Raw genomic sequence first — 12,500 nt, 5'->3', positions numbered from 1 at the left:
AGGGTGGGAAATCTCCAATTAGCACCAATTAGTGAAGTTGCTTCCTACAGCGGGAATTCTGGGGACATTAAAAAAAAAAAAAAAAAAAAAACTAACTCCCAGAATGCCTGGTGGAAGTATTTATTTACCAGGTGATGAAACTCCTGAAGGATAACTTGATGAGGGTTTGTGCCTGTGGAACTGAAATACAGATACTAGTTGGAACTTGCCTGCTCGATTTGACTGGTCAATCATGGGCTGTACTATTCTTCTTCTGGCATTAATAAACCTGAAACAGAGGAGACAAGTCTAGTCATCAAACTCAATTTCTGTGCTCTGAGAATACCTTTCCACTAATGCTGTAGAGAATACAATATAGTGGAGCATCTAGAGAAATATCTTTTTAATTTAAAGGTGATTTTCCCCCTTAAGTGTTCAAAAATAGTTGATTGGATCATCTCCATCACAACCAACTCCAAACCAATTTGTTATATCAGCTTCAGGAGGGAAGAGAAATAGTTCTCCACGAGAAAACATCTATTAATTTGCAATTGTGCTTTGCTTCTTAAACAAGTAGGAATCTGGTTAAAGTTCACAGGCTGGAAGATTTTTCTCCTTTCCCTCAACTACTCCTCATAGGGAGACCCAGCTTCCCCTTGCAGCTGGTCATAAATGGAGACCAGGCTCCAGCACTCTGCTTTCACAAGGTATTGTTAGGTCAGCAAAGCCATCAATTAGGCTGTCTGAAGTTTTATCACCAACACAGCAGTAATAAGTGCTGGCCAGAAAGACTTCTGCTCTTCGGCAACTCCTGCAGTTTAAGCCTGTAAAGTTAGGGGTCATTTAGAGGTCAGTGCCAGTTGGGGGCGCCTTTCTAGCCTAAGCTGGGACACCCAGGGCAGAGGATAAGGTAACTGCCAACCATAAACCCAGCCACCTTTCAACCCACTAGAAAGACAGAGCCTCAGGTACACATGGTTGATATTAGAGCCCAAAGAAACATTTTCAAATCAGCTGAATCCCAGGAATGTAAAGGAGAAGCAGTCATTTTGTCTAAGAAGCCTGGATCTAATTTTGTTGGAAATCCAAAAATAAGTGCCTACTTTATGTTAATTTAATGTTTAATAATGCCCATCAAATATTCATGTACAAACAGAATAAGATGATAAGAAATCTCCTTTATTTCTCCAAATTTAATAAAAACAAAACAATTTTCAACCATTTGTGAGTTACCCTTGTCCCCATAGGAGCCCTGGTGGTGTAGCAGTTAAAGCCCTTGGCTGCTAACCAAAAGGTCTGTGGTTGGAACCCACCAGCCACTCCACGGAGAAAGATGCTTTAGGAACCCAATGGGGCAGCTCTACTCTGTCCTATAGGGCCGCTATGAGTTGGAATCAATTCGATGGCAGTGAGTTTTGGTTCTTGTCCCTGAGCATTTCATGATGTGCATTCCTCATGCATTAAGCTTATGCACAAGATTACTGGCAATGTATTCCAGGGAGGGGGCAAGAAGGGGGAATGTCTACCTGTTCCTTAAAAATATACCCGTTTATAACATTTTTCCATATTTTCTGTTTTAAATCTTAAGTGCAGGGGACTTAATGACGAATGAGTCCGCATGGGGTCACAGGCAGGAACTGAAAACTCATTCTTTGAAATTAGCCAGAAAAATTTGAGGGTATGTCGTCAGCTCTGCATGTCTACAAAGTTGAAGTTCTTTGTGAGGACAGCCAGCCCACACTTGTATTCGCCTCCTGTGAGCTCTATGGTGGGAATACAATTAGGCTGAGGAATCACAGCTACAAGAAAACCAAAGGAGTCTTTTGCATATGGTGTTTTTTTTTTTTTAAAAAACAATGGACTTCTTTATTACTTATAAAAGTATAACTCAGTTGTCAAAAAACGTTACACCCCTTCTGGATTGGCAAAGAAATGACAAGCTATGGAATGCTACAACAAAAGAGGAGTTGAAATTGCATGTGTATTCCTACCCCTTCACTTATAAATTGCCGAGGAATATCTGATCAGATTACCAAGCCTTCCAGAAGCATCCTTCATTTCAGAAGAAGAATTTAGCTACCTACTCTTTCCCCACTGCATTTATTGGGTCCACCTGCAGGAACTCTTTGTTTTTTTTTTTTTTTTAAATCAGCTCAGGTTAAGATCAATAGAGATGATCAAGAGAGCGAGAGGAAACTTTTCTCTCCACATTTCTAATGGAGGACACACATGGCAAGGGTTTTACCTCTTTTTATGTGCTACCAACCCTGTTTGTTTTTTCCCTACAGGCCAACTTTTTAGGTGAAATGAATTGCTATTTTTTCCTTTTTAATTTCACCTTTTCATTGTTTTATTATTTACATCTGGAGGTTGTTCCCTTATTTATGTCTTTCTCTCAAGTTCTCCCAAACACTCCCTTACTCACAGAGCTGCAAGGCATCATGGTTCTTAGTTCTCAGCAGGAGAACTCCACACTGTCTTCAAACAAATAATTATGGAGAAGGTTAGAGGTTCACTCTAAGGTCATTTCTTTGGATACTAGTCAGAATGTTTACATTAGTAAAAACGGGGTCCCTGAAAAGGTTGTTCAATGGGAGATACACAACAATGTAGAACATTAAAAAAGCATTCTGTGTCCTAGCAGGTCTTTGTAGAAGCGCTGAACTTGGAAATGCCACTCCAGTATTACATTTTCAACTAGTTACCATGGCATGGACTGGATGTTCACTAGCAGTTATGGCAATGGCCTTTCTTTGCCCAGTTCTGCTAAACAAATATGAATAGAGGCCTCTGAATGTTTTCACTAGATCCTTTTAGAAAAAGTATTAGGGATTTCGCTTTTTGCATTTGGGTTCCATTTAGCCTTTCTGAATTTTTGTTCTCAAACAATATATTTGATTCATATTGCTATTTTTTTTTTTGCCAGATTCATAATTCTATTGCATTCTTTCAAATAATAGAAAATTTTAAAAACATATGGGCTGCAATGTTTTTCAGAAATCTTTTTACATATAACTCCTGCCAATTGTCAGCTCCTCTGATCTTGGGACATCTTATTAATACCATAAATGTTATTATTCAAATTAATGATCTAAAAAAATTAAAATTAAAATTACTCCACTATACTGGTGACCCATGGGCTACTCTTAGAAAACATGTAGATCTATATAAAATACAACCATTTAAATTGTCAATTTTAAAAAAATCAAACAGAGTAATTTTTATTTCTTTAATATTAGTTAAATGAAATTTTCATATATGATCTTTCCCCAAAAGGATATGACATGAAATTTCCCCCCACTTCCTCTGGTCTATATTTTTAAAATGGATTTATATAGTGCTCAAGTAGTAAACAGAATATCCAAGTTTAGATTCTACTTAAAATTTGAGAGTTCTAAGTCGAAAATCAACTGTTCTTCAATTTTTCAAGGTCCAACGTCCATTCATATGGAAAAATGCAACTTGCTTTTCAAAGACAAAAGATTTGTCTTAAAAAGGTCTCTTGGATATTAAATGGGTCTTACAAAATAACATTTTGATGAGTTAAGTGTAAATGAATCAGACACATATGGATTAAGTTATCCTTGAATTTCACACGGGTTTAAAAAATAAGGGGAAAAGAGGGTCTTGGCAAAAAACATTTTGGACTTTGCCAAACCCAAAACATTTGAAAAATTGCTGAAGACATCCAACTAACCAAAATGCAGCAAGCTGCACCCAACTTTAATGAAAAACTCCAGAAGTTATTTCCAAACCAAAGGCTGTTAGGTTTTTCATCTGTATCTGATATTAAAAAATTCTCTAAGTTTTAATGTCATCCTAGAATGATTTTGAAGTTGAGGACATATAATATAGTCCTATACTGGTATAAACAATTTGACCTTAAGTTACAAAGTCTTCTTGGACATCAAATAGCTCTTTAAAAATTCTGAGTACAACTTGCATGTAAAATATGTCATATATGATATATGCCATAAATAAAATGTGCTAGTAAGCCTAGTGCCTTTCCAGATTTCACGTAGAAAAAAATTTCATTAGCTTCATTGTGACTTTTTTAAGAACTACAGATAATTCCATTAGTGACTCCTTAGGGAATTAGTACCCTAAAGTGCACTAGTTCCATTGATTTGTATTGAACACAAAGTTAATATCCAGGCTCATGCAAAAGCTCTGGAGACTATCTACTAAGACTATCTACTATATACTTTCTCTCTAAATTTTACTTAAATAGAAAACACTTTGGATCTATGATTCTTAAAAATTATATACTGTTAGCTTAAAAATAACTTAATTATAAGAAATAAATTCCATAACTTTCTAAGAATCATGAACACCTTTCTGAGTGAACTTGGAGAGTTCATTCTGTTCATTAAACAGAATGAACTCAAGATAGCAAAATATCACTGAAATCTTGTCTTGCTGGAAGATGTCTCCAGGAAAGCATTTTCCCACAGAAAAGGGGAATTTTTCACTTTGCATACTTTTCTGTAACTGAAATCTGACCATCATGATTTTTCTTTTAAAAGCTTTACACTCCAAAGCATATTTCAGATTGATAGAATTAGGGTTAACTGTCATTCCTGAGTGTTGGTTGGCTTCTTTTTCTCCACCACCCCCCTTTTAAATGGCTGATAAATCCCTTCTTTCTGGTTCACTAACTTCATGCCACACCTGGTAACCAACTCCTTTCAGCAGCATTCCTTTTGTTAGAAAGTGCAGGCCTCAGTGGAGTCACCTGGAAGGCTGCCAGACTTGAACACTTTGTTGTTGTTGTTGTTGTTGTTGTTATGTGCCCTTGAGTCACTTTAGGAGGAATCAAGAATTGCAGGAACTGAAGCTTTTGCATGGATCCATTTGGTTAAGGAAAGGGGCTGAACTGTTGAAGAGGGATCAGATCAATTTGGCAAAGGTGTTGTAGGCAGCTTAGTGACTAGGGACCTGCTAAAAAAATGAAAAAGTGCTGCTTCTCCACTTTGCCCAGCTCTGGGACTTGTCAGTTGTTGCTGTTGTTGTTACGTGCCGTCGAGTTGGACCTAACTCATAGAGACCCCTCCTTGGGTTTCCGAGGCGGTATCACTACAGATTAGATTGCCCAACCTTCCTTCCCAGGAGTGGCTGGTGGGTTTGAACCACCAGCCTTTTGGTTAGCAGTCAAGTGCCTTAGGCACTACACTACCAGAGCTCCCGGGATTCGTCAGAGAGGGTGCTTATTCGCAATGCTTGCTACTGACTGATGTTTCAAACAGTGAAGCTTCAACCTTGGCAAGTCAGTTATCAAGTTTCTTTGTTTTATTCTTAATTCACATACACATACAGAAAAGCCAAGTCTTTTACTGCCCTGTGGTCATGGCTAAGAGTGTGGTTTTCTCAGTAAGATACATTAAAATGATAAAGTCAGTGACTTAAGCAGGTTTAATGCCCTTGAACTTATACCTGGGAACACAAATGACTGTGTCATGTTGAAAACATAAGTTTTTCACTGGTGATCAGACAATAGGTCTTTTCTCACAACCAACTGTGAGCAAAGTGATAAGTGAGATTCATAGGCTGCTTAGGGACATATTCATAGGACATAATTAACTTCCCTAAGCTATAGCTTAATTTGTAAGGCACTTTGATGGCATAGTGGATAAGGACTTGACTGCTAACCAGTAGGTCGGCAGTTCAAACCCACCAGGTGCTCTGTGGAAGGAAGATAGGTTGACCTACTTCAGTAAAGATTTATAGCCTCGAAACCCAAGGAAGGTTGCTATGAGTAGGAAACAACTTGATAGTGAGTTTGGTTTTTGTTTTTGGTGTAGCTTAATTTAGAATTTGATAGACTAGATTTGTCCACAGAACTGAAAACATATGAATTTATGCTCATGAACTTATAATATGAAAATATGATATTAATCTGGGATCACAAGCATGTTGTTATTTTACCTTCAGCATTGTTGTGGTTCGGTGGTGTTGAGTCGGTTCCAACTCATAGCAACCCTAGGGATAACAGAATGAAAACTGCCTGGTCCAGTGCCATCCTCACAATCTTTGCCATGTCTGAGCCCATTGTTGCAGCCACTGTGTCAATCCATTTTATTGAGGGTCTTCCTTTTTTATTGACCCTCTACTTTACCAAGCATGATGTCCTTCTCCAGGGATTAGACCCACCTGATAACATGACCAAAGTCTGTGAAACAAAGTCTCACCACCCTTGCTTTTAAAGGACATTCTGGCACTACTTCTTTCTAGACAGATTTGTTTGTTCTTCTGGCAGTCTATGGTATATTCAATATTCTTCGCCAACACCACAATTCAAAGGCATCAATTCTTCTTTATTCACTGTCCAGCTTTCACATGGATATGTTGTTGTTGTTGGTATGTGCTGTTGAGTCAGACCCGACTCACAGCTAACCCTCTTTGGGTTTCCGAGGTGATATCACTATGGAAGTGGATTGCCCAACCTTCCTTCTGAGGAGTGGCTGGTGGGTTTGAACTGCCAGCCTTCCAGTTAGCAGTCAAGTGCCTTAGGCACTACGCGACCAGAGGTCCTTCACATGGATAAAAGGCAATTGAAAATACCATGATTTGGGTCAGGCATATCTTAGCCCTCAAAGTGACATCTTTGCTTTTTAACACTTTCAAGAAGTCTTTCGAAGCAAATTCTCCCAATGCAACACATTGGTTAATTTATTGACTGCTGCTTCCATGAGTGTTGATTGTGGATCTAAGTAAATGAAAGCCTTGACAAATTCAAACTTTTCTCCATTTATCATGATGTTGCTTACTTTTCCAGTTCTGAGGATTTTTGTTTTCTTTGTGTAGAGGTGTAGCCCATACTGAAGGCTGTTGTCTTTGATCTTTATCAATAAGTGCTTCAAGTCCTCCTCATTTTCAGCAGCAAGGTCATGTCATCTGCATATCACAGGTTGTTAATGAATCTTTCTCCAATCCTGATGCCACATTCTTCACATAATCCAGTTTCTTGGATTATGTGTTCAACATACAGACTGAATAAATATGGTGAAAGAATACAACCCTGACTAACACCTTTCCTGATTTTAAACTACCCACTATCTTGTTCTGTTTGAATGACTGCCTTTTGGTCTATGTACAGGTTCCTTATGAGTACAATTAAGCATTCAGAAATGTATGCTCTTCTCAATGTTATCCATAATTTGTTATGATCCACCCAGTTGAATGCCTTTGCACAGTCAATCAAACACAGGTAAATATCTTTCTAGTATTCTCTGCTTTCAGCCAAGATCATCTGATGTCAGCAATGATATCCTTCATTCAACATCCTCTTCTGAATCTGGTTTGAATTTCTGGCAATTCTTTTTTGTTTTGGTTCTCTATTCCTGTTATAACAGACAAATCACAAGCGGATGGCTTGAGCAAAAAGAAATTTATTCTCTTACAGTTTTTAAGAGGCTAGAAGTCCAAATTCAGAGTGCTGGCTCCAGCGGCTGGGTAAAGGCCCCTCGACCTTGAGCTTTGGAGCTCTGCCTCTTATTCTAGGCCTGCTGGAGCTGGAGGTGTCTTATAACTCATGCAGCTGCTATCTGCTGAGGCTGATGAACCCATGGTTGACAAGTAGAATGGCACAATCCCAAGATCAATAGACAACACAGCAGACCACTGGTTCAAGTCCAGGAACAATCCCAAAATCAGCAGGCAACATGGCAGGCCAAGACTTGGCCAATGCAGGGCCCAGATATGCCAAAAGCTAGAGATCTTTCCCAAAGCTGCTTCTTATATGCTAGAAGCAAGAGACACCCCAAAGGCAGCACCCTTTCCACTGATTAACACCTCACAGCAGATTCTATCATGGGCATAATTATAATCTCATTACAGGGGAATAATTACATTCAGCTGCCAAGTCACTCAGACCTACGTATGGCCCAGCCAAGTTGACACACAACCTTAACTACCACACCTGCCAGTGTACAGCTGTAATCATTCAGGAATCATCTTCAACAACATTTTATTTGTGTGTGATATTAATGATATTATTTGATAATTTCTGCATTCTGTTGATCACCTTTCTTTGGGATGGGCCCAAATATGCATCTCTTCCAGTCTGTTGGCCTGGTAGCTATCTTCAAAATGTGAGCACTTCCAGCATTGCATCCATTTTCTGAAATGTCTCAGTTAGTATTCTGTCAATTCCTGGTGCCTTGTTCTTCAGCAATACCTTCAGTGCAGCTTGAACTTCTTCCTTCAATACCATTGGTTCTTGATCATATGCTACCTCCTAAAATGGTTGAAGGAGTTCTGTGGTGTAGTGCTAAGGCATTTGACTGCTAACCAGAGGCTGTTGGTTCAAACCCACCAGCCACTCCTTGGAAGGAAGACTGAGCAATCTACTTCCGTAAAGATGCCACCTTGGAAACCCAAGGAGGGATAACAATGAGTTGGAACCATCTTGACGGAAGTGAGTTTGGTTTGGTTTTGGAAATGGTTGAATGTCAACTAATTCTATATATTTTGGGTAGTGGAGTGCTCATGCTGATGTGAAAGGCCCCAGGCAAAATTATCAAGTAGATAATACTTATCTTTGGCAGCCTTTTACTGTATTTTTTCAATATACTTCCTTTTATCTAATTCTTTCATAAAGTTACGAAGGCCCTATGTAGCCTTATTTACTGAAATGCTCTACTTTGTGCAAGGCCTTCTCAATTATTGTCCCATATTCCTGAGTTTTCCATGTAACGATGTGATGTGTTCATACTTTCTGCCATTTACCTGCAGTGTGATGTTGGGCAAATCTACTTAATCTTCCCATGCTTCATTTATTTTCCTGCCTCTAAACTGGGGAGATAATTAGGCCAGGATTGTTTTTAAGATAAAGGGAAATATTGTATATATCTTCCTTAGCATAGTGCCTGGCACAAAGCAAACCACTAAGTATGAGTTGCCATGCATTTGACTCTGACTCATATGACCTCATGTGTGTCTGAGCAGAACTGTGCTCCATGGGTTTCTCAATGCCTGATATTTGAGAAGTAGGTTGCCAGGCCTTTCTTCTAAGGCACCTCTGGGTAGCCAAGTGTGTTAACCATTTGTACCTCTAGAAACTTACAGCACATAGCAAGAGCTCATTAAATGTTAGCTTATCATCTAAATGCATCTATCTAATATCCTCTCTTGAGCTCAGTTCCCTCATAGGTAATAATTAAGAATGCCTGGGTGACTATTAAACAAAACCATGCTGGGCTGATAACAGGGTACTGATAGATGCTACAGATACATAGCATGTGTCCATGTGGTAAGAACTTTCAAGTGTTCACGACTTACTCCAAATGTATAATGCTATAGGGGAAATTTTAGATGCTTAAGCAGGTCTAAGAAACCCTTGTGGTGCAATGGTTAAGGGCTTGACTGCTAACCAAGGTGTTGGCAGTTTGAACCTACCCAGTGACTCTGTAGGAGAAAGACCTGTCAATCTCCTGAAAAAATTACAACCTGGAAAACCCTCAGGGACAGTTCTACTCTGTCACATATTGTCCCTATGAGTTGAAAATCAACTCCATGGCACATAACAACAACAAGAGAGCAGGCATGTACTATGGGAAGAGGGAAGCAGGACAAGCTATATTGGAGTACACTCTCTAAATGGTAGTCTAGAGATCCTTGCAACTCTAAATGTGTTCTATGGAACAGCAGTATCAACATCGTTTAGAAACGTATTCTAAATCCCAAACTCACTGCCACTGAGTTGATTCTGACTCACAGAGATCCTATAGGGCAGAGTAGAACTGCCCCATAGGGTTTCCAAAGTTGTAAATCTTTACAGAAGCAGGTTGCCTCATCTTTTTCCTGCAAAGCATGGCTGGTGGGATCACACTGCCAATCTATTGGTTAGCAGCTGAATGTTTTAACCAATGCACCACCACAACTCCTTAGGAGCTTATTAGAAAGACGGAAACGCAGACTCTCAGGTCCCACCCTGGCTGTACTGAACTGAATCTAAATCTGTATTTGAAAACATCTCCAGGTGATCTATGAACATTTAAGTTAGAGAAGCCCTGCTCTAGATCACATATCAAATAGATGATCTAGTACTGTCCCAAAGAATAGAAACTTGCAAACATCAAGTTTTAATAGTGAATCTTAGCTGTGAAAATCCATTTACTCTTTTCTATAGGTAACTTGGATCTAAACAATCTTGTAATCACTGGCCTAGGGCAACAAACCATTTGTAATAATTTAATTCATTTTATCCCATCTGTACCTCCTGAAGGAAAAGTTGGGCCAATAAAATATTTTTATGGAAACTGTTAACAGAGGCTGCCTTCAGGAATGAGCATGATAGATTTCTCTTTTTTTCCTTCATGAAATTCTGTACTGTTCATTAAATAATAAGTAAGATTATTTTTATAGTTCAAAAAAAGCTTCAAAGGTGACCTGGAAAATTTGGCATCTTATTTGACAAAAGCTTACATGGTCAATAGCTGAGACTTTTTAACAAAAGCATTTGAGAAATTTCTACTCAGAAAGGGAATTATCTTTTATTTCCTTTATAACTCTGAGCAACAATAAACACTATTCTCTGAATATAATCACACCCGATGGCACGTAACAAAACATCCCAGCAGGTTATGATTCTTGAAGCACTGTTACTCTTATAGAATGCCATCAGATTATTCATATGTGGCTATTTATCATACACTATAAAAGTGATCTTTCAAGCTACTTGAAAGCAGGGAAGAGAAAACACTCAAACTTCCTTAGCTATTCATATCTAGGATCTATCCTCTTAAAGATAAAATACTAAGTCAATAGACATAAGTTGTAGTATATTACCTCATCCTGTACATGATTTATTGCAGATGGAAATCAAGTAGAAACTGAATTACTTTGAAAGTTTTACTACTGACATTAAAATTCCAGATCTATCTACTTACACACCTTATTGTGCTTCTGAAAACAACTTTTTGCAGCCAGGGAATATATATTTACAACTTTATTCAATTCTATCAGCGTAAGAAGAAGGAATAATCATTTTCAAAATTACCAATTACCTGTTCAACTATCTACACTCTGTAGATGTAGTCTGACCAGACTTTCAAAATCAACCAGAAGGAATGTATGTAATCAGTTATACACATTCTTAGCCAATTCCCGTTATGTTCCTCGCCGTTTACTAATTCATTCTAAGAGGAGAAGATCCTTACAAATTTAGTATCTTTTTAGCTTTCACGATCACCTTTGATTGAAGTATTAATTCTCTACTTCTCAGTGGAAACCACCTAAGCATTAACTTTCCAAAAATGTACCAAGCTGTTTAGCAATTATGTATTAGATATGTTTGAAGAGATCAAGGTACACTCATATGCCCTGTGTTATGGATAACTCTCTGATTAGCTTGTCATCTGCTCAGAAGAAGATGTAGGCTGATTCTCCCATACAGTCTAGCAGGCCAGCTGTTAGCTGCCTGTCAAGCCCTCAAGTGGACAAGTAGTCCAGGAGCAAAAATGTCACTCCTTTGATCTGGCAAGGAGCAGCTGCTGACTTATAGAGTAGGACTTTGTTCTTCCATTCTATTTTACTTTCTTTCCTAAGGCAGAACCACAAAATCCAGGAGAAAAAAAAAAGTGCCGTTCCCAGCAACATCAACAAGCTCTGACAACTGCAACAGGGTTTTTCTTGGCCCTAACAAAGCTCTCAGGCATCTCCTTTGACGCTCACCTTCCCCCCTTCCCTTTTCTCCGCACCCCCCCCTCTCATTTTTTGCAATGCGGTAGTTATTGTTTAATTCAGCTTCTGTAAATGGAATGGACTGTGGCCAGCAAGCCTGGGGCATAAACACACCTGTATGAAAGAAGCCTTATTGTAGCAACCATCTACAAGCAAGCTAGCATGAACCACGAGGTCTTGAGTTCAGAAAGAATGCTCCGTTTTTCTTGACAGCAAATTTTACCCTAAGTGAGTTTCTATTTTTGGTGCCACCAGCCTATGATGACCACATTTGAACTGTTTCCTCTCCGATGGCATTACACTTTTTAAATCAAAGAGAAAAAAGGATTAGCCAGGAAGTATCTTTTTTTTTTTTTACTTGTGATCAAACAGATCCATCAAAAATGTTTATTCACTGTCTATAATATCAATCATTAAAAGCTAAACTAAATGTCCAGAAAGGCTTTCACAAATGCATTATCAAAGATGACATAATGTTGATTTCATTACCACTGATTTATACTGACACAGGCTTCACTGAGTAACAAACACATAGGGGAAAAAAAAAAATCAACAACAAAATCTACATAAGCCATATGAATTGTCTTGTAAGAATTAAACTGGTTTGAAATGCATGATCCTGCTCTCAATGGATAAATCTGTCAGGTTAGGAATGCCCTGTCAACCAAGTAAGGGGTTGCAACAATGGAGCTTTGAGCTAAACTTTGAGAAGTCATCAACCATATGTATCCATATATATGTATGTGTGTGCATATAATATTTCTATACAGGGTGGCTGAGTCAGAGCCAACTTGACAGCACGTAACAACACATATATATGATATATATGTAACATTATA

At 38.5% G+C, this 12,500-nt stretch overlaps 1 protein-coding gene across 1 annotated transcript in view; it reads right to left on the bottom strand.

Annotated features, from left to right (window-relative positions):
* Window positions 1-12,500, bottom strand: part of MEIS2 (Meis homeobox 2) — a 259,462-nt gene that overhangs the window by 4,317 nt on the left and 242,645 nt on the right. Inside the window, exon 10 of the mRNA XM_007940468.2 lies at window positions 210-268. Coding sequence (XP_007938659.1) covers window positions 210-268 — 59 coding nt within the window. The remainder of the gene's footprint in view (window positions 1-209; window positions 269-12,500) is intronic.

Source organism: Orycteropus afer, unplaced genomic scaffold (genome assembly GCF_000298275.1).
Source record: "Orycteropus afer afer isolate SDZICR_OR568_19922 unplaced genomic scaffold, OryAfe1.0 scaffold00068, whole genome shotgun sequence".
NCBI classification, from domain to species: domain Eukaryota; kingdom Metazoa; phylum Chordata; class Mammalia; order Tubulidentata; family Orycteropodidae; genus Orycteropus; species Orycteropus afer.
This window is presented reverse-complemented; position numbering and strand designations above follow the sequence as displayed.